Here is a 22,581-nt window from a genome sequence, read left to right on the forward strand (position 1 = left end):
ACGAATGCGTCCTTTGTAGGTCTTTAAAGTCAGAGATTCGTTTTAAGCGGTATTTGTGCAAAGTACACAAATCGTTGCATCGCCCCTTTAATTGGAGAACAGCATAGTTGTTTCTTTCAATATTTCCGTTTAGGTTCGATCAAGAGTCATTTCAAGAGCAGGGTTTTCTTGTTTTTATTTATTCTTTGAGTTTTTGTTTATTCTTGTTCACCGCGCATTTTTCGATGTTTACATATTGCTAAAGAAAAGCAGGTGCGCTTTGTGACTATATTTTTTGTCCGTTTATGTTATTTCGATTTTACTTCTCGTGGACTTGGAACTATAACTACAGTTGAAATTTCTCGTCGAGGGCGTTGATATTTCGAATGTTGCAATTGCCTACGTAAGTCTTACGCCCTGCCTTAAGAATAAAAACTCAAAATGAGCTGAAATGCGAAGCCTTTTGTACAGAAACTCCCTTCTAAAGTACATCAATACACGCAATGAAGCTCCTTCTGATTGCCGTCGTTATCTGTATTGATACATCAGGTACGTAATACATTTTTTTATTCTGTAACTGCTTAGGTCGTACTCCCTTACAAAAATTATCAATGAGTTTCAATTAAGCTTCTATCGTATTCTCATAGACCACATTAGAAACTCAATTGAAACTCATTGATAACTATTGTAAGGGCTGGCCATTATTTCCAGGTGGAATGTCTGTCGAATCAACGGCAAAACCTTGTAATATTTTTTTTGTGAACCATTACTCTTGTAACATAACAGCTCCGATAAGAAAGCAAAACCAGAAACTTCTACAAATTGAGGATAGGTACTTTGATCGAACCTTTATGCCCGTGTCCCGCTAGAGCGATAGACAGAAACAAACGACAGCGACAAGCCTCAAACCAGAGCCTTTCGCGATTTGAAAGTCTTTGTAGAATAAAGGAGGCTGTGCTCAAACACGAGCATCATGCACGCGAGGGTATCTTTGGCAGGTTTGCAATCGCTCGTGCTTACTTCACGAGCACCGAACGACTAAACGCCTGCCAAAAGTACCGTCGCGAGCATGGTGGATGGGTTTGAGCCTTGTCGCTGTCTTTTGTTTCTGTCTGTCGCTCTAGTGAAACACGGCCATTACCCTATTCCTCATATCGGACTACCGGAGCCTTTGAAGCATGCTTTCAAAAACGTGCCCGGGTGATACTGTGACCACGGGGCGCGCGCAAAGCATGTTTCAAATGCTTCGGTAGTGCGGTAGCGGAACGCGGTAACGGTTTGCTAAAAGTCCCTAATTTTCGGAACGCCGTAAAACACTTCGTGTGCGTCACCTCATTTTAATGTGTGAGAATAGACAGATATTTCGATTTAGTTTCGTTACGCCGCCACTGCCGGCATAGATCATCGGAGGTGTAGTCTTCCTGCACGCGCGACAACCATGTTGGAGCTCTGCGCGAGACGAGCACGAGTCGACACGAGCCATGTCGTGCACTTGCACCTGCCCACGTGCACCTGCCCTAACTGTGCGAACTACAGTTATGGCAGCACTAGGGTGCCTTCACGTGCGCTTTGCTTAGGGTGGAGACATCTGGCCATTTTGTTCCCACTTTTACATTTATTTTTTGTTCAGAAGCGCGTGAAAGAGCGTGTCCCTGCACGCGTCTGTGGCGCTGACTGTGCTATGGCGACATTTTGTTTTCGTCGATTTCTGTGTAGTTTCCCCGTGAGCGCGTGCTGTCGGCATCGGGTACTACAAAGGGTGGCATCACTCTAAACAGAAGGTCATTGAGGCACCTTAGGTGGCACCACGCATTCGTGGAACGCTTAGTGAGCTCGGTCTATTTAGTATTTTGTATTATTCGCATGAAGTTCCTAATTTAAATCATTCCCGTAAAATTATCATTTCATGTTTTAATTAGGAAAAAGTCATTAATTATCCGAATATACTGATCGCTACTTATTTTACTTAAAAAAAGTTAGAGGTTCTGGAAAAAAAAAAAAAAGATACGAGTTGGAGGTGAATTTTAGAGTACTTCTATCCCGTGAATCACAACTTCCTGTTGGTCTTGCCGTGAAGATGTAACGTAATGTAACTAAACGCGAGAAAATATGAAAAACCTCCGTCCGGTCGTTACGTCATACCCAGATCTTGGGGCAGCAAAGCGCGTGTCTCTCGTGGCGGCGGCGCTTGCCCTAAACCATCTTCCAAATTAACCAAAGATAAAAAAAAAAAAAAAAAAAAAAAAATGCGCGGAGCGTAGATACACGCGTTGCGCGTGCTGGTGTCTTCATTTCTAACTGTTCGAAAGGAAAAAAAAAATCTAAATAAAATGGCCCTTTGCACGCCAGTTTTATGCACGCTTTATTTCGGTTATCTACTTTGTATCTTCTCTATTGGAAAGGCGAAGACATGCAGAATATTTACAAGTGCTCAGTCCAGCGTCCGATCTCCTGAGCCCAGCACGCGCATGTTCGTCGCTTCGGAAAACGAGCAAATCACGCGCCATACGCACAAAGACTGAAAATAGAACCGGTCAGGAGCACTTTGTTTCGTGTGGAAAAGTCTATATTCCTTCGTTATGACACCAGTCAGAACGTCTTTTTTATTTTTTTGAAAATCGCAAGAGTGCGCGTGCATAGCTTTGATAGACGCTGAAAATGCGCCACAGCTGAGATTGCGATAACTCCAACTAGTGCCACATCCACTGATCTCTATTGTGGTAGGCAGGATCGCGGACCGCGGCCTCGGCAGTTGGGGCCGAGTGTCGCCACCGGCGGCCGTTGATTGACACCAGCCAATGCATGAGACTCTATGGGAAGAACGAGACAAAGTGACGTTTCCGATGTTTCTAAAATGTTGTCAGCACTGAAACTTTTTGGATGCTTTTCGATAATCCCGTCAAATAGCTTGTGTAGAAAGATTAAAACTGACAGCCCTTGCAATCCTTAAAAACAAACATTTTGTGGTCGAGAATGACTCCGTTGAGCAAAAAATGTAATGCAGCTCAATGAGGCGAGAGTTACCTAGAGTTACCGCAGGGTCGGTGGCGGTTTCGTTGAGTTGGGTTTAGCAGGCGACAAGCTCGAAGGCTTTGCTAAGCAGAATTCGCTCACTCCCGGAAATCTACTGTCGAGATGGAACTTCTTTGTCATTCATCAACTTCTGGGCTTCCCCGAGGACGGTCTCATTGACGTCAAGTTCTTTTGTTTACTGCACTACGAGAGCAAGCCTACCAGCTCAGCCGTAGGTGCTCCGGTGCGTTCGATTTTTTTTTTATCGGCGTTCGCACGCTTGACGAGTACCGATTTGATCTCCAAACATCCGACATAAGCATCGCAGCGCACCATAAAACCTCGCCCCCGAGCCCAGCGTACATGCTTCAATATTATTACTTTTGTGCTTTTCCCCCATAGACTTGCGTGTATTGCCTGGTGTCCACCGACGGGCTCCCCATCCGCGATCTAGCCTACTAGAATAGAGATCAGTGAGTGCCACTAAATAAGCTTCGCTTCAGAACAACGACACTTGGCCATATTGTGACTTAAAATCATGGTTGCCAGTTATCTGAAGCTTTATCTGAAATCACAGGAAACGCTTTTCCGCCCTCCACAAATGTTTAAACAGTTCGCGACAGAGCGAAGCAATATTACATGAACTTCCTTACACCGAATCTAATGCTGCGGAAGTCCCTCTTTTGAATCATGACGATCGGCAGTTGCGTCTGCTCGGCATACGGACAAAAATGGCCGCCACCCACAACAATGTCGGGGAACGGAGTGCCGATACTCTAAGCGCAGCTAATATAGTGGTTTTAACTCCACTGTTTCTAGATTACCTCAGTTATGAGACGCCCTCGGAGGTGGTACCCCCCCCCCCCCCCCCCCCCCCCCCCCCATTCTCCCCTTCCCTCAATAACCCCCGCCGTTTGAAGCGCCATCTAGATTTTCGTTCCAAAACTGTGTGTTCCAGAGTGTACGGTGGAACGCCATCTAGACGCTGCGCTTCGAAACGTACGCGTTCCATTCAATACACTGCAGTTACCATATATTGAAGCTGTCCGGCGCGTTGAACGATGGGAGGCGAGCCGTGGAGGCAGAGGGGGAAGGGGAGGGGCGGGGGGGGGGGGGGGGGGTACTGCTCGTGCAAGTAGCCCCTATGAGCAGTTCCGTAACTGAGTTCATCTAATAGCGTTGAAAATTCTGGATATGACGGTACGCTCGCGAAAGAGGGCTGTAGCGGTACTTCGAAAACAATTTTCTGCTGCCCCCCTGAAACCAAATTGAAATATAATCTTGACATTCGTGGTCCTGGAGGCAAAACGAAGACGATTTTAAGTGTTTTTTTTTTTTTCTCGAATTCAAAATCGATTCAATTTCCTTCTAGTGAACCCTTTGGCACGGGCCACTACAGTGTGAACCGCGTTTCTGCGCGATGAGTAGTTTTCGCAGGAGCAATTAGGTCCGCCATTCCATAAGCACCCTGTTGATGTATTCAGGGAAAAATGTCTTCGAGTGTTATATTTGTAATAGAGTGCACTGACGTACTTAGTGGGGTCAGTATCCACGTGAGCAGTTTGAAAAATGTCATCGTTCAAACGCTGAGACGGAAGACAGAAATGAACGATCTTCATTTTGTTGCAGCCACTCACTACTTTCCGCCGCTTAATTAGCGCAACATGCGCAGACAGCATTTTTTGTCTCCTTAAAGTCTTACTTTAAGACTTGAAATCGACCGTGCTTACTCAAGATTTTGCGTACTAAACTTTACTGCGTTTGAACTAAAGGGAAGAAGAGGTGAAGAAATGAGATTAGATTCCCGATGGCGGCGAGAAATATAATATTAGCAGCAACAGCTTGTAAGAAACAAGAAAAAAGAACACAGAAAAAAACAGAAAAAATAGAGGTGTGTGGTCTTCTATGTCTATTCTCCTTTTGTCATTGTTTGTTACGCGCTGTTGCCGCTAATATGAACTGTTATCATCAACTCTCCCAGGCTTTCATCTTACGATGAAATATCAGTTTCTGTCCTGGTCGGATAGAAGAAGAAAGACGTGTGGAAACACGAAACAGAATTGTTCGGCTTGCGACTTCTCTCAGTAAATTGAAACTCGGCCATGACACTTCTTTGATCCAACCAAACAATTTAACACTAAAACATTGCTTGACTTGATATAAAAACACCAAATTATTTTGTATAAAAACTAAAAAAAGTTGGTAGAGGGAGAAACTTGGTCGTTCTCGCTAGCCAACGTAAAAATATTGAAACTACTATTTAGTTATTACTTAGTTAGCAACGAAATGCTGTAGAATGGCCGCACTTAGAATGACAAAAAAAAAAATAGCAGCATTTGTACGCGCTATGCTTATTGCTACATGATGTAACGAAATTTTTTCTATTTTAATTTCTTTTATTCCTAAGTAGCCTTTCCATTTCTCGTATTCCTATGTAGCCTTTCAAATTCTTGGATAGCATTACGAGAATCGTGGATGGAGAAAACGCGCTAGCACATTGTTGTGTTTTCTCATTTCCAATAGGGCAACAATGGCAGTGCAAGTTAGTCTTGAAAAATTGCCTTAAAAATAATTTCCATTTAAATTTCAACTCAAATTTAAAAAAAAAAATGTTATCCTTTTTACTTTGGTGGAGAAGGAAGACCAGGGAAGCTGTAACTATGGTGGGAACGAGGTAATGGCCGGCCGCAAGTCGGCAAGTCAGAGTGGAAAGGCTCGAAAGGTAGCGCCATCTACGAGCGACGGCGGCCAGCGGACAATCGCCGAACACAGCGCTCTGGACAGCTACAGCCATCTATGAGCGACGGCGGCAACCCAGGGGACATGATCCTGGGGAAACTAGCCCTTAACCGCTCCGCTGTAAAGCGACCTTGGTTCTAAAGAGACGTCGCTGTCGAAGGGTTTTCCGTCTCACAACGTAAATTGCTGCATTCCTCGGAAATGCACGCACGCCTTAGCTGTATTGTGTTGTACACATCAAGCGCGGCTAGGATATGTCACCTGAGGAATCAACTACTTGATCCTTTAAGTGGGAGATCCTAGCTTCGCTTGGTGAGCACAGGACGAAACATCTTTGTTCATTGTTGAAATGGACTTCGTGTAACGGGCAATTGAACGAGAAGCTGACGTCGCGAGTCAGCCACCACCTCTTTTCACGCATCCACCGCTTCGTCGTTCGCCCACACAGAAACATCCATAACATCGCAGATGTTGTACTCCTTTCACAATCCAGCTGGCAGGGTTGTAAAAGCCAGTTACTCGCCGGATCAACCGATCGCCGTACTTGCAGATAACTTGATCACCTGGTGCAAGACCGACGGCGGACTGGTTCCACGTGCATGCAGCTTCCACCACACTGTCAGCTTAGCGGTGAACGGAGTAAACAATTCATGGGCGAAGGTCACGTGCCGGAGCGACTCTATGCGCCGATGAATTGAGAGAGAAGAAAAGACGAGAGCCGCCACGGACGGCAGAGCATCCGAGCTCTGGTTGTAATGATAAGTGGATATACCTAAAGTAAGCGGCAGTTGTTTCTATTGCACTCGTCAAGCCCCTTAGAACGCGGAAGACTGGCGTCAAAAGTTTGGCTTTCGAATACAAACGCGTTTTATGAATTCAGCGGAGACAAAAACAGCTAGCTTTAGGCTTATCACTAATCATTCGAACCAGAGCACGGCGTTCTGACGTCCTCCGCGTGCTCTCGTCTTCTTCTATCCCTCAGTTTCTCGGCTCATATCCTTCTTCATGGGACCCTTAGCATTCGCGAGAACGTGTGGGCAAAAGAATTAACCGAGGTATGCTTTCGGAATGCATTGCCGTGCGGAGGCGGCTCATGACGTTAAGCCAACCCCCTGGATGCGTTGAAGAGCTGGAATCACTGAGAGCCCACGAAATGCACAGTGATACTTATTATGTTTCGCGGTTTGCTTCGTGATTTCTTCGGTATATAATTTGCCTAATTCTGCAATCTCAATGGTTGCCGAACGATAACTGTATGTTAGGGAATAGCCGCGCCCTGGAATGTGTAACCTCTAAGTGACTAACACAATGAGGATCACTGTGCCCATGACGGTTTTCTTTAATAGTTTCTTCTTTCATGTCCCTGTATATACATATATTTGAGGCTAGTTAATCCTTCAGTCACAGTGTGTTGATGGGCTACATTTTAGCCAACAATTGTTTGAAATATGTGCTGTAAATGTGAGGAGAGAGCTTTTATTGTTTCATTTCTCTCCCAAGGATTCTTGACAACAGCAAAACCGAGATGTGCACCCCTGTACAATGGCGGTCGTGGAGGACCAGGAGGAGCAAATGTTAAAGAAGGATGGAGTTTCAATTCACGAACCAATCACTGCCAAACAGTTATGTATAGATCTCGCTGTCGTCCTCCATGGAACTGCTTTCTTACTGAGTCGGAGTGCGAAGAAAATTGCGGTAAGCGTCAACGGATTAAATTAAATCCGTGACATATCTCTGTTATATACGGTACAAGTAACTCAACTTTATCAGAGGAGCTATGTGAGCATCGTAGCTAAACTCATTTCTTCAAAAATTGATAAAAAATTTTTAATACGTAGTAACACGAAAATAACAGCAACATTTTTCTACAAGTAAAACATTTGCTCTACTCTTCTGGGCTTTAGTTCGCCGTTCAGCGTGTCACTGATTTCGTCTTAGATTTTTTCAGTGGTGAGCCCATTATACAGACTCGAACCTTCTCTGTAATTAGTTATTGCGCCCCATATTCATCAGTGTACATGTTAAACTTTCTAGGTTTTTATTGAGGCCGTTCATGTTTGATATAAATTTGAACATAATTGTTTAGAAAATGGGGATGAGTGTTGGACAAGTGCCGTCTTCATCGTGTGTTTATCATGTTGTCCGGACGTTAGGTGAGTGAACAGTCGTCATCGTAAGCTGGCTAATTAACTTTTTACATTGTGGTTTTAGGGGTCCTGTTTCAGTTGAGGCCAATTAGTTCTAGAAACCCGAAAAAATAATATAATTGGTGCAAATTATATATATTTTTTTATCAAATTTCACATTTCTAGCCCAATCTAAAAATTGCGCGCGAAAAGGGTGCCACAAGCCCTGCCCACAAAGACGCTTGGAAGAGTGACGTAATTATTTCAAGCATGTCGTCACTATCTCGGCAGCGTGTCCTTGATGAGTGCGCCGACGACACAAGTGACGTCATCACTAAGACGACTACGCCACTCTTCTAAACGTCATTGTGGGCAGGGTTTGCGGCGCTTTTTCGGGCACGCATTTTTGAAATCGGCTTAAAAAAGCGTAAATATTTATCAATTTATATCTTAAAATTCGTTACATCCTTCAAACCCTTTTCAATCGCTTTGGCCTCCATAGTGTACCGATAATACTGTAATTTTAAAATGAACACTAAAACCTTTACTTAAAAAGGTAATTAACTTATCTTAGTTAATCAGCAAACTTATACGATTATCCCTTGATCTTATGTCCACCGGGCATGACAAATTGGGGCAACGTCTGACCCTCTGTTCTTAAAAATACCGTATTTACTCGAGTAATGGCCGCACTATTTATGAACAAGGCCCTTCCGTCTACCTTCCTACAAAAGCATATAGAGCCAATCGTCGCGTTGCGCATAAACAACATAGCGGATAACCAGATCGAGAGCACGATTCCACACACAAATGCAATCTTCACAGATGGTATCTTCGCACGAAAACATTATCTCTGTCTTGTAAACAGCTGGAATCGTGCTCTTGATCGCGGTGATTGGCGATCTGCGTGCTCCGCGGAAAAGCGAACCCTCAGGTTTTCTTTATAAACAGTGCGGCTATTACTCGAGTAAATACGGTGATATGTTCGAATTAAAATCACACACACCTATAAAGCAGGTGAATTCTTCTTTATATTTCAGCAGAAATATATTAAGATACAGTGTCATCGCTTTTTTCCTGTCTTTACTGTTGGCATGACCTAAAAAAAACAACAAAAAAAAACTATGGAAACATGGTTTAATATGATCTTTACCATTTCTAAAAGTTACTAGTCTGGAAATTCGCTCCTAGTTGTTACATAAAAAGGGTCCACAAGGTCATCCTGAATATGAGTACAGTCGGCCTTGATACAAAATGATTATTGAACTAGTTCAGAATCTTTCAAGGTTACATAGTAATACCCCGCAATAATGTTCTTGATTATGCTAAGCATCACGCAAGTGTATGAGTACGTACTTCTAGTACAAGAACATTAATAATGAAACCTAATTTCAGTTAGACATAAAAACACATGCTTATATTTAACATACGTTCCTCACGTTGTTACCGATCTATTAAAAAATAAATTGGAGAATGTTATTTTAAATCACGGCTATTATTTTTATCGGACGGAAATGTGCACAAATGCTAACCTTGAAAAAACAAATGCTTTATTTTTTTCAGATCCATTAGTGTTGGAGTGGCTAAACAAGTACGATGCATTTTGATCAGATAATGTGATCTATGTTGTCCGAACAAAATGCCAAAATTATTGATAAAATGGTTACAATAAAACGAAGTTGAAACGACTCGTGTCTACAATAAATGTTGGAGCTCAGTGAAAATATTCTTCTGTTCTTTTTACCTTAAATAAATATAACTTTTTTTCACGCTTTACGCACAAATCCCTTTCGTTAGCAAGAAAAGCATACTTTAACTATAATCCCGGGTCAGGTTGCTTTGTTCAGCTGCTGATCATTCGCCGGAATGGCGCGATATGATTATCATAATTTTTGAGAAACTATTCAATCATTTTGTCATAAATCACCTCAATCTTAGGAATTTTTTGTAAATCACTGCATATAAATGATGTCGGCCGTCCATTCTCGTTGTATTTTTTTTTCACACTGGAGGCAGATGGAAACTTTTGTTTGATCTACTGGTGGTTCCGACATCAAAACTGGAACCTAGAGCATCCACGTCACTAACAAAAGAGACGGTGCGCAAAATCGAGCCTAACTTGGGTGAAATTATTGATTTGAAATGTATGCATATAAGTGCCCAGTCAAATGCAAATGATCATAAAAATACACACACAAAAAAAAAAAGAAACTTCCAACGAGTTTCTAAATCGTGAAGAGGCCCAACCATCACAATTTCCTCTTTCATATCTACTCCGCTTTCGCACATATCTGTAACCTTATTTTAAGTACCGGTATCTTTCCAGAAAAAATGAAAATAGCGAAAGTCTGTGTCATCCATAAAGGTGATCTCCAGAATCATATGAATAACTATAGACCAGGGGTCTCAGACACGCGGCCCGCGGGCCGCATGCGGCCCGCGACTCATTGCGATGCGGCCCGCAAGCCTTCCACGGATTCGAGCCTCAATTTCCATGCCTCGAGCACCATTAACAATAGTTTTATATTGTCGATTATTTTTCGATCGAAAAAGATCTCTGCTCATATAACATGTTCTGTTTTCTTTTGGACGGAGTACTACTTCGTTTAAATATTTGCCTCTCGGCCTTTTCTCATGTAAATCAACCGGAACGGCACAACCACTACTGGGCCACAAGTGCGAGCTCTTTGCTCAGGGAGGCACCTCGGCTGCACGAATTGTTGCTTAGCAGGAGCAACTGCCGAAGATAAAGCTATGAGCTCGGGAATCTAGCTGACGAAAAAACATCTAAAATGCAGGTATTTTCTCCTCCGGAAAAAAAAAAGAGAAAAAACTGCCATATGAAGGTTTTTTTTTTCTTTTTTCTTATGTCGTTGAGCCTAATGAGTTGTTAGACGGGTCAACGACGGTGTGCTTGTTCTCGATATAGTAAAAACTTCCATACGTTCGTGTTTCACTGAATTCTCTTATTACATCAGGAGTTGGCCCAAAGTATATGCAAATGAAAGCAAAAGATGGCAAAACGGTGAGCTTACAAAAAGCAGAAAACACAAGGCTCCTTTAAGAAAATCTCTGGGGTGTTACGGGGACAGTTGACGTTTGCAGCGTGGAACACCACTGCTGATTGTTTATTTACATTTTTGTCCCAAAAATAGTAAAACATTTCCTCGAAAGGACGAGGGCCAACTGAGAGAGAGAGAAGAGGGGGGGGGGGGGGGGGAGGGGGGGGGGGGGGCGGGGGCGGCGGGCTCTCCATTGGCCCTCGTCCTTTCGGGGGTGAGCAATCTGGCCCCCACACTCGAATGAGTTTGAGACCTCTGCTATAGACCAATATCAGTACTTCCGGTTTTTTCTAAAGTAGTGGAACGCGCTATTTACAAACGTTTAAGTGATTTCTGTAATAAACATAATATTATTGCAAACAACCAGTATGGTTTCCAAAAAGGTAAATCAACTGAAAGGGCACTGCTAAATATCAAAAACAAAATCATAGACAATATTGAAAATCAGTGCTATACTCTGGGTGTTTTTTTAGATTTCAGGAAGACCTTTGATTCTATAAAACACGACATCCTACTCCGAAAGTTACCGCTGTATGGAATAAGAGGCAGTGTGCTAAACTTGATAAGCAGTTACATGACCTCACGTTTTCAATATACCGTCCTCAATGATAAGCGCTCTCCTTTAGCAAAAATTCGATACGGTGTGCCGCAGGGGTCGATTCTCGGGCCATTACTTTTCCTTCTTTACATACAATAATATAGTAAACATCGCAAAAACACCTAACAATTTTATATGCCGATGATACGAATGTATTCTTTACTGGTAACTGTTTGGATAGCATAGAAAGAGAAACAAATAATTGGCTGGAGCAACTTCATTTATGGTTAGGCTGAAACCAGTTAGATCTGAATACGGCAAAGACTAAGTACATTATTTTTAGAGCAAAAAATAAGCCCATAATTAGCGAAATTAGTATATATTTTCAAAACTCGAATATTGAACGCGTGGAATCCTTTAAATTTCTTGGTGTTCGTTTTCACGAAAATCTATACTGGACTTGTCAAGTGAACGAACTCCGAAGGGATATTTCTAGATCAATTGGTTTAATTTGTAAGCTAAAATACTTTCTTCCAGCCTGGTTAAAAAAACAACTGTATATATCTCTGATTCACTCGAGGCTGCATTACTGTTTATTGGTCTGGGGGACGACTACAGCAAGTAATATTAAGCAATTATTTACATTGCAAAAACGCGCAGTTAGGTCAATTGATAATTTACCTTGGACGGAATCGACTTCCCCTAGCTTTATTAAACATGAAATATTAACGTTAGACAATCTTTTTTACCTAAAGGTCGCAATTTCAGTTCGTACTCAAATAAACACGAATCCCGCGATATTTTACGAAACATATTTATCCAAGCAAACAAATTACAACTTGAGACACCAGCAGTTTTCAAAACCTAAAATAAGAACTAATTACGGTAAACAAAAAAATATCCTACCAGATAACCGATCTTCTTAACAGAAATTATTGTGTATTCCAATTAGCCCAGACAATCGCGTCTATGTTTCTTTTCAAAAAATACCTTACGGTATATTTCAATGTGCCTAGTGTGCATTCCAAATATACTTCACATCAAAATAGATTGTACATTTTTGTGTCTCATATTTTCATCTTCTCAGATATTGTTTTATTTTTGATTTATGCTGTTTTTGATTCATTTCTTGTGCCCTGCTGCTGAGTGCTGTAACGGGGGTTGGAACCTAGTCAGGTGATTCGTTTTCGCTTTTTGTCCCAACCTCCCTGACAATTGTGTCAAAAAAATAAAAATAAGCAAACAAACAAACAAACCAGCTAGGGAAGTTTTCCATCAAGGGTGACGGTGACCGCTGAGGAGCGTTTGAGGAGTTGCGAAAAAAGAAGAAAGCTGCTTCTCAATGCACTCTCTCTAGCTGACAAAAAAAAAAAAAAAAAGTAAAAAAGAAACCTCGTTGGTTTTAAAGCATTGGACCTCGTCAGATTGAAGGATTGGCTGAATGTTTTTTTCTTCCCTCATTAATACTGAACTATCCAGTGATAAAACAAAAACAAAGCTTGAGCTACTTTTGAAAGTCATTAATGACATGACGAGTGAAGAGCAGTGACAGGTGTATGATGCACACAGGCCGGCCAAGTGCTTGCAATAGACGCTTTATTGTCAACAAAAGAGGCGTGGAGTCTGCAGCTTATGTAATCTTATTAGAAGAACATCACGCTATAATTGTAGATATTTGTGCGTCTAGGTGTATTATCCCAATGTTTAACCAAATGACTCACCAAGACTATAGTAACCGACAGGACGACTAAAAGATAAATCGTAGCCGATTTTGTTCATGCTTCTTGCTGCGTGATTCTTTCTTTAGCCTTCTTATCTGGAAATTCCGCTATATCATTGGTCGCAGAGCGATGACAAGTTGCTCTGGACACTCCACGCCATACTTTTCTTAAGCTGTCCATGACAATGCAAATCGATATTCATGGTGGATCCTGTGCAGAAGGGCCGGACGTTCGGTGATCGCTTGAAGTCGCGCAGTTAGAAGGACATCGACAAAGTTTCTAATTGGTACGGGGCACTTTCAGCTGTGATGAGATACACCTAACTGGGTAGCTAAACTCGTGGAGCAAAACATTCTTCGCTTTTTGACGTAGCGGGGGGAGTGACCAAAAGAACGCCGCAAAGTTTCCTCCTCCCTGCGCGCGCTCAACTTCGCAACTTTTGACGAAAAATCCCCCGCGATCCCTAGGCGGTGCACGAGAGCACGAGACAGAGCGGGGAGGCAAACGTTCACGCCGCTCGCTGTACGTTGTCTTTGAGTTCTCTAGTGCCGACAATCCCGTCATGCCTCGCCTAGGCAAGGAGCGAGAGCAGACGGCGAGAGTTCGTCTGCTACGATGCGGAATTCGCGCAGCGGAACTGAAAGAAAAAGTTGGTTTTCTGCTCGAAATCGCGTCCCGCGGGCACAAACTCAAACGCGAGCTCGAATTGTAAGCGTCTGATATTTCACGATGGGAGGAATCGACGACCCGTGTTTTATTTGCAAAATTTGAGTCGTGTTGTTGCCGTACAGACGCTGAAACCATCCAGTGTGTAATGAAAGGCCCAGGACAAGCACAGAGGCCGCTAGATCTCGCATCATCTGTGTGCGGGTGAAAAGTGGAGCATTTTTCGACAAAACTCCTACATCAGAAACCTGTGACGCATTCACTCAGCGTCCGGGAAGGCTAAACATGAAGACGTTGCCCGAGACTCAAGCAAAGTCATATTTGAACGGCAGCTATCTTGCCCCGTCATATTTTGTTTTGAGAAAGCTCTCGTTCTCAATGCCCTCACCAGGGAAATAAAAAGTCTTACGAAACGTATTGCTAGATGTTCCGAACAACTAGATTTAAGCCGTATCCTTTCAGTGGTTCACTCATAATAGTATGCTTAAAACGAAGCAAGCTCTTGCGCGTACAGTGCCATCACTTTTCTCAAGTGTATGCTGTTTTGTAGTCAGCTGGTTTCGGAAACTTACGCCGTCTGTAGATATCTCTGACAGCCGAGTTGCTTAATTGGAAGTCATCGCAAATGTAAGTTCCACGTTGCAGCAACCAACGTTTATAGATAAACGATGGCAGCGACTGGCACTCTCGCATTCCCACCCATCACGTCGAACAAAAAGGCGCTAGTTTCGGTTTGATGTCGGTACTTTTCTACAACATCTATGGCGACAGCATCAGTCTGCACTCGGTGCATTCAGCAAGTTCGTTCGGGGCCTGTTTTCCGTGCAGCACTTCGCGGGGGTAATGCATTAGAACTCTCACAGTGCAAGTCTAGATCGCGAATCGGGAACCCGTCACTGGCCTCACCGGCGGCCATTGCTTGACGACAGGCAGTACGCCGCGTCCTGTCTAGTTCTCCCTTCGTTTTCGTCCTTGCCAGAACTTCTCGCCAGAACTGGAGATTGAAGCTAACGAAAACACGCTGGGATTCCATTTCCCATGTATTTTGTCAATAAAGGCAACGTGGGCGTTATTTTGTTTACATGCCGCCACTAGAAGCTCGTTACATGGCACGTAAACAGCGTATCAGTAAGGATCATGGCCCGGGCCCGGGGGGAGGGGGGGGGGGGGAAGTGGGGCTCTGCCCCCCCCCCCCCCGGATTTTATTAGGGGGGGCACGAGCCCCGATGCCCCCCCATCGACTACGCCTATGTTCAGGAGTCTCACACAAAGCGGACGTTGACAAAATACGATTGTAGTTCTGCGACCTTCATCTGACATTCCGTGAATAATGGCAACTGTTGAAGTCTCGCTCTGAAAAAAAAAAAAAAAATGGAACTTAAGTTTACCTGATTCGTCTGATCACTCAAGCAACTGCTACGTGTTCCAGTGTTTACCCTCTTTGAAATTTGTGTGGACAAGTAGTTTTCCTCCCTCGGGGAAAACTATTTCTCAACACATTAATAAATGAGATACTTAGAGCAACATCAGCTTCCTAATGTATCTCTACAGGAGCGCTAGAAAATAATAATTACTTATTTATTCCCATAAAAAATACAAACCAAGTACTGATCAAGCATTAAATGTAAAGTTAATGTCAGCGTATTTCACAACGACAGCATCAACCTTCGGAATTTCAAAGGCCCTTGTTGAAAATGAGGTACAAAAGATTAAATTAAAACAAATATTTTAAAACAGGTTAGCAGAAAATGAGAGGTGTATGCCACGCGCGCAGAAAAAAAAATGATTTGACGCCAGATACAAAATATATGCAGACGAAAAGTGCACATGCAAACAATGAGAAACGCGACATAAGCCTTATGAAGAGCACTAGATAACAAAATCTAAGAAGTTCAAGTCACAAGGTAATTTTTATAAACAGCTTTTGTGACTGCAGACATTTTCTTCCTTATTGATGCTGTCCATCTCTTATGAGATCGTAACAGGAGTGGTACATTGAAACTCTTTCAAGCAGGGTGCATTTGCTGCGACAACAGAAAACAAAAATCTGAATATGTGATATCATTTATAACGTCAGGTGGTAGACTGTTTCAATCCATGATTGTACGAGAAGGTCTTTCACGGAGAACTTGAGAAAATATCATAAATAAATATCTTTTTTTAACTACTAAATTTATTGTAGATAAGGCGCCTCTGGTGTCTCGCAACAGAAACATGGACTTCGGCAATGTTGAGGCTGTTTGAACTGACGGTGGGAGCTAGAGCCACTAAATAAGCTATGCTTCAGAGAAACGACACTTACCCATCTTGGGTCTTCAAATCATGGTTGTCAGAAAACGCTTTTGCTTCTTCCACAAATGTTTAAACAGTTCGTGACAAAGCGGAGCAATATGACATTAGCTTCCTAACACCGAATCTAATGCTGAAGAAGTCGCACTTTTGAATCATGACGATTGGCAGATGCGTCTGCTCTGCACCTGCACTAAGCACCAAGATGGCGGCGCCCGCAACAATACTGGGGAACAGAGTGCCGATACTCAAAGCGTAGCTCATTTTGTGGCTCTAGTGGTAGCTATTAGCGGCGAGATGTTTTGGTGGCGCCCTCCTATGGTTACCTCTCGTGACGTCATTACCTTGTGAACAACAAGTTTGAAGGTGTTTGAAAAGAGCATGCTGGAAGCTTGAAATCATAGCACTCTCAAACCAGCCCTGCCAACACCGTCAAAATTGCGTATACGCACTAACTCTTGCTACATATGCTGGATAACTACATAACTACGTTTACAGAATTAAAATAAAATCAGCTTACCTCCCATCTTTAGAAGGCTAGCGCAACAGAGTTAGGTGCCGCTCGGCCTGCATACTTGTTGATCGAGAACGATCCTGACGTCACGTTCACATAGTGACTAATTTCCAGTGTTGCCGGAGCCTCGAGAGGCTGGTTTCGGTTTTGTTGGCCGCGCCCCAAACAAAACATTGAGGCGTCATATCTTCAAAAGTATGCACAATAACGAGAAAAAAATTACACCTTGCAATTAAGGGACGCTGACTGCACTAAAAACTGTCATAATCCCAAAATCGTAAGTATGGCCCGGAGTTGCTCTTTAAGCAAAGCTAAGCTCACAAAAAAAGAGTTTATATTTATTATTTTTGATTGAGGTACCGTCATGCTCTCCAACTTTCGTATTTTGTCCGAGCCCTTAGAGTCACGTTCTCACAAATTATCATTAAAGCCCTGCATATCTGCGGATTACCCGCGGATCATTTGCGGATATCCACAGTAAAGTAGCGGATGCGGATACAAATGCCTTAGATTTCGCGGATTGCGAATCGGATGCGGATGACAGGGGCTGCGGATGCGGAAATCCGCGCGCGGGTCTGGATCTACTTTTTTGCTGAGGCGCCCCGCGCAAACTACATTGGAGGGTATGAAAGCAAGACTGTAGTAGAGTAGACAGTTGGGCGAGTTGGTAGTTATTGAGCATAGTTACAGTTGCGCACAGAGGGACAAGGACAGAGAAGAGAAAAACGTAGACGGCAGACAAGCGCACACTCACAACTCATGTATTAACGAAAGAGGAAAAGAAAGTGGTACAGTACGCGGAATCCGCTCGAGCGTTGGCCACACAGGCACGAGGGTCCCGGACACAAAACTGGGGAAACTAGCCCTTAACAGCTGCGCTGTAAAAATAGATATTAAGATTTCCTTTCTTTTGAGCGTATCTTCTGGTGGAGAGTGTCAGGGCCACGGACTCCCACGATGATCTCGTAACTGCGATCATCTTTCCGGAGATGCGTGGTTTCTCCGGAAGGATTGAACTTGAACTTGAACTTTGTTTCAGCAACATTATGCCGAGGACAACGGACAAAAAGCTAACAGAAGCTAGCTTGACTGGGTCCGGTGCCTTTGCATGCACAGGGAACACAATCATATTTAAACAATCCTAAATATTTCTTACAATATTCAAATCAAACAATTTAAAACGTTCCTATAAACTTTTAAAATCACCGACACCAGAGAACAATTTTTTTTAAATTTAAAACAGAAAAAAGTACGCAATGTTTTCTTAGTTATACAATGAATATCGATGCGTTCATTATAAGTAGGTAGATTATGAGCAAGAGACTGCAGTACATAATTTGTACGGAAATGGGGAACCTTCCAGAATTCTTTACGACGAACATCGAAGACTGATTCACGCTCAGTCAGGTTTGCTAGCTGTGACAAAAAAGCAATAAACTCCAAAGTTGAAAAGGCGTAAGAATATAGCGAACGATAGTCATAAATACAAGAAACTTTCATGATATTGTAGCTCAAATATAATGGTTCAGCATGTGTGTCGTACGGAACATTAGCAATGAAACGAATAATTTTTTTCTGAAGAGTTATTAGTTTTGTTAACGTTACTTTTGGTCGTTGTGCCCCAAACTAAATGGCAGTAGTTGATTTGTGAGCCGAACAGAGCGTGATAAATTTGAATCTTAACTTTTGTAGGCAAAAGAGAGCGACAGTGACCGATGATGCCAGCTACCTTTGCCAGTTTGTGAGTTAGAAATTCTATATGATGATCCCATTGCGTAAACTCTGAAAAACTTATGCCTAGCGTTTTATGATGACTTACTATTTCAATTTCCCTCTTTCCAATTTTAAAAGCATAACTAGCATCAATATGTTTATTTACAGGTCTAAAAAAATCGCTTTTGTTTTCGTAGTATTTATTTCGAGGCCATTTTTTTCTGACCATAAGAGAAACTTTTCTAAGATAACATTACCTTTAATAATCAGTTCATCGATATCCGTCACAGAAATAAAAATACTAGAATCATCTGCATGCATTATAAAACGTGAGTGTTGACAAATGTTGACGATGTCATTTATGTACACATTAAACACAAGTGGGCCAAGTATGCTGCCCTGTGGAACACCAGACTTCAATAGTTGCAAAGATGAGGTATAACCATTTATTGAGACACACTGTTTGCGATGTTGTAGATATGACTGAATGAGTGCCAAAGACGTGCCTCGTACACCATAACAGGAAAGTTTATCACGAAGCGTTGCATGGTTAGGAGAGCCGAAAGCTTTGCTAAAGTCAATAAAAAGTCCCAGTGTCATCTGTCGTTGCTCTATTTCATGAATGCGATGAAACAGAATATGATAAAATAATTTTCACCCTACTTTGACACGAAGAGTTCTTTGCCCAAAGGTAAGCAGACGGCTTATTAGATACTATCGAGTCGTTTTTTATAATTTTTATTTATGTTTTGATATCATAATGTAAAATGAATGCGCAGCTAGCTGCGCATTCATTTATATTATGAAATCATAGCTGAGGGTCGAATCCGGTTCCGAATTTTTCGGATCCGGTTCCGATGCGGATATATAGTCTGCGGATCCGGGTGGAATGCGGATACAAACATTTAAGAACATTGCGAATGTGGATCGGATACGGATACGAAGTTTGTGGATGCGGATCGGATACGGATTATCAAACTATTATCCGCGCAATGCTTTATCATCTTTCTGCGATGCGCAGTTTATTTTTTGCGGGCGGAAAAACCGCGTGGCATTTTGACGATTGGGCCCTGTAGATGATTATGGTATATTTTAATAGCACAAGAAGTATTTGTAGAAACAGAGTGGACCGGAGGCAAGCCTTAAAACACAAAAACTACACTTATGCGGTTTGTGCGAGTGAGTTATACGCCCGGGGGGACATTATATGGGTGGCTAATCTTTGCGATCAGTCGGCCTATTAATTAAAATTCGTTAATTAACTTTTTAATTAGTGAAAACAGTCATATGGTTCCAATTACAAACTTGTTGAGCGTTGTCCGAAACCCCTCAGTAATTACTACAAAGACTTTGAGCTCGTGAAAAACGCAACAGTGCGCTGAAGTTACCACCCGTGGAGCAGGTACAAGGCTGCGGCTAGATAAAAGACAGAAAAATTGCGCGGGCGCCTTTACGCAACCGCTAGCCTTGTACCTGCTCCACGAGTGGTAACTTTAGTGCACTACTACGCTTCTCACGCGCTCAAAGCCTTTCTGAAAATGACTGATTTAGTGGTTTTCGATGACGCCCAGCAAGTTTCTAATTGAAACCATATGCCTATTTCCAGTAATTAAAAAGTTAATTAACGAATTTTAATTAATTAGCCGACTGATCGCAAAGATTACCCCCTCCATATTGTTCATATCGAGAGCCACTGACACAAGGTCAGTGCCTCTCGAGCGCGGCACTGACCTTGTGTCAACACAACGGCCTGTATATGCGGGAACTCTCCGCTTCATATTCGCGATTGATAGAAAAACGAGTTGATTTTACCTTACAGACGTCTGATAGGTTAGAAGTTTATAATTATAATACTCTGTAATTGGAACTATATGAAGGTTTTTAAAAAGTTGTAATGTGTGAGCATTGAACTCCGCATTGCACTTAATTCGAATTAGTTTCTTCTGGAGAACATGCAAGTGATGCATATTTGTAACCGCTATGCTACCCCAAACAAGGAAGCAGTAATTATAGCAATAGTAATATACAAATTATAGCATTATAGCAAGCAGCACCCGCCACCGTTAAGAAATCCTGAGCACAGTCACGGTTTCGTCCATGATGCCGTCGCGGCGGCGTCTTCGGCGTATTTTCCGCTCACTGAATGCTTCTGAAGCATCCAGCGATGTCAGCGGACAGAACGACAAAATGTAGTTTTTGGGTGTTGCGTATGGGACAAGGGGTGTACACCTCTACACCCCCTATTTCTAAGAGTGTACCTCGTCCTCCCACGGGGGTGTAGGGGTAATGATCACTGGATATCGACCCCTCTACGTGCTAGAAGGGGGGCTGCGATTGTTATAAAGTCAACTCCAACACTTGAAGCTGCCTCCTCCTACAATATTTGATGCTACGATCGTGTGTGGATACCTGCCCCTGCGTTCCTAAACAGTTTAGTGCGTCGCTAACTCAGGCCATCGGGTATGCAGCATACGCCGCCATCTTGTCCGCGCCTTTGGAGCAGTAAATGACTGGTAAAAAGATAGTAACGGTCAGAAAAGTGTACTAATGGCTGCATTTACTAACTTTTTACTACCTATCGCGCGTTTGAGGGAGTAAATGGTTAGTGAAAGGTAGTAACTTGTGTCGTGTGGTGTTTTTGTGTTCCCGTGTTGAAGTCAGTTTCTAATATGGGTTAATATTTCGACCCATGGCTCTTGACCCACCCTTTTCACTCGGGAAATCATTGAGGCGCGCGAAATTGGAAGATTGGGGCAAAACTGTGTCAGCACTCCGTCACTATCTTTATCGGATAAGGAACGTTCCTATTTAGACACACAGTGACAGTGCATAGCGATGGCTAGTGAGCACGTGGCATCCAAGTCAAGCTTTTTATTCATGTTTGTTTGTTGTGACAATACAGTATTTATACTCACTGTTAGAACGAATAAACTTCAGTTGTAAGTCAGCGCCTTGTTTGTCTACCTTCTTGTTCTTGTCCGTGTCCTTGCGCTGTTTTAATCTTTAACCACCCTTTTGTATTTTCACTATTTTACTTAGCTTATTAGCGTACAGTTTCTGTTGCCGCCACCACTGCCTCCATAGGGTGGCCGAGGACCATGTCGAGCTGATTTATCAGCTTTTTGCTTCGGCCTCCCCCCCCCCCCCCCCCCTCCTTTTGTTGAATGGGGAAAATAAACTTTGATTTGATTAACGATCTGAATAAGGTGCAATTTCTAGCTTTTTCTTAAAGAGTGTTCTAGCAATAGTCGCATGGCAACTGGAATCTTTTAATGCCTCTCATATTGCCCTGAGAGGGTTTCAACCCTGCCTCAAGACGCAAAAAAGCCTCTCCTTCACTTCGGCAGATGGCAATTCAGAACATCAACCCCGACGTAGTAACCATCAGAACAATCGTAAATTGACGTCAAGAAAGCTTTTCACGCAGTCCCACTCGCGTGAATCATCATCGTACCTCCAAGGCTCGGCATTGGCAGAAGGTCTCTGAACTTTATCAATACCTTTCTGGAAGGAAGAACGTTCTCAGTACGGCTGCGGCTCGCACCGCAGCAAACCGAGAGTGAACCGTGTGGGCGTCCCCGAATGCACCGTGCTATAACTGGCACTCTTTAATCTCGCAATTGCAGCCCTGCCCTACGAACTTGTCAAGATCCCCATCTTGTGCTTCACTGTGGACGCGGATGACGTATCAATATGGAAAGAAAAAATCGACGATATTGCAAGGCAGCAGGAAAATCCAAGCAGGCCTTGAAATAATCGAAGACCACCTAAGGAGAGTAAAGATGCAAGCATCTCGGAACAAAACCAACTACACCACAGTTGCACCTAAAAGACAACGTCTCGCCAAGATTGCGTAAAAACTGAACATCCATCTATCAAGCAGAAGGATTCAATTTTCCTGCAATTGAAGATCATGCGGATCCCAATTGAAGAAACGGGTATGCTAGACACCTGTCTTCAGTATACACACAAACTTTGCAAAGGTCAAAAAAAGTCAAATGGGTGTTTTAGTGATTTATACAGCTTAAGCTTCGTCTGCCAGTAGGGGCGACACTGGTTTACACTGCAGATGAGCAATTTTGCCAGTGCAGTACGACTGCTAGCCTGGGGTCTTTAACGTGCTCACGCAGTAGTGATACACGACCGCACGCCGGTACGATGCTCATCCAGATCGAAACGGGCAGGGGTAGGGCTCGAACCCAGGATTCCTGGGTTCTCAGCG

At 42.9% G+C, this 22,581-nt stretch overlaps 1 protein-coding gene across 1 annotated transcript; it reads left to right on the forward strand.

The window, feature by feature from the left end:
- The first annotated feature begins 482 nt into the window (after nucleotides 1-482).
- On the forward strand, nucleotides 483-9,463 carry LOC120840941. The gene is made up of 3 exons (XM_040211733.1): nucleotides 483-528; nucleotides 7,231-7,425; nucleotides 9,420-9,463. Exons 1-3 carry the CDS (start codon nucleotides 483-485, stop codon nucleotides 9,461-9,463), a joined length of 285 nt encoding a protein of 94 aa, XP_040067667.1.
- Nucleotides 9,464-22,581: the final 13,118 nt, after the last annotated feature.

Source organism: Ixodes scapularis, unplaced genomic scaffold (genome assembly GCF_016920785.2).
Source record: "Ixodes scapularis isolate PalLabHiFi unplaced genomic scaffold, ASM1692078v2 PGA_scaffold10__122_contigs__length_95168666, whole genome shotgun sequence".
In the NCBI taxonomy this organism is placed as follows: Eukaryota; Metazoa; Arthropoda; class Arachnida; order Ixodida; family Ixodidae; genus Ixodes; species Ixodes scapularis.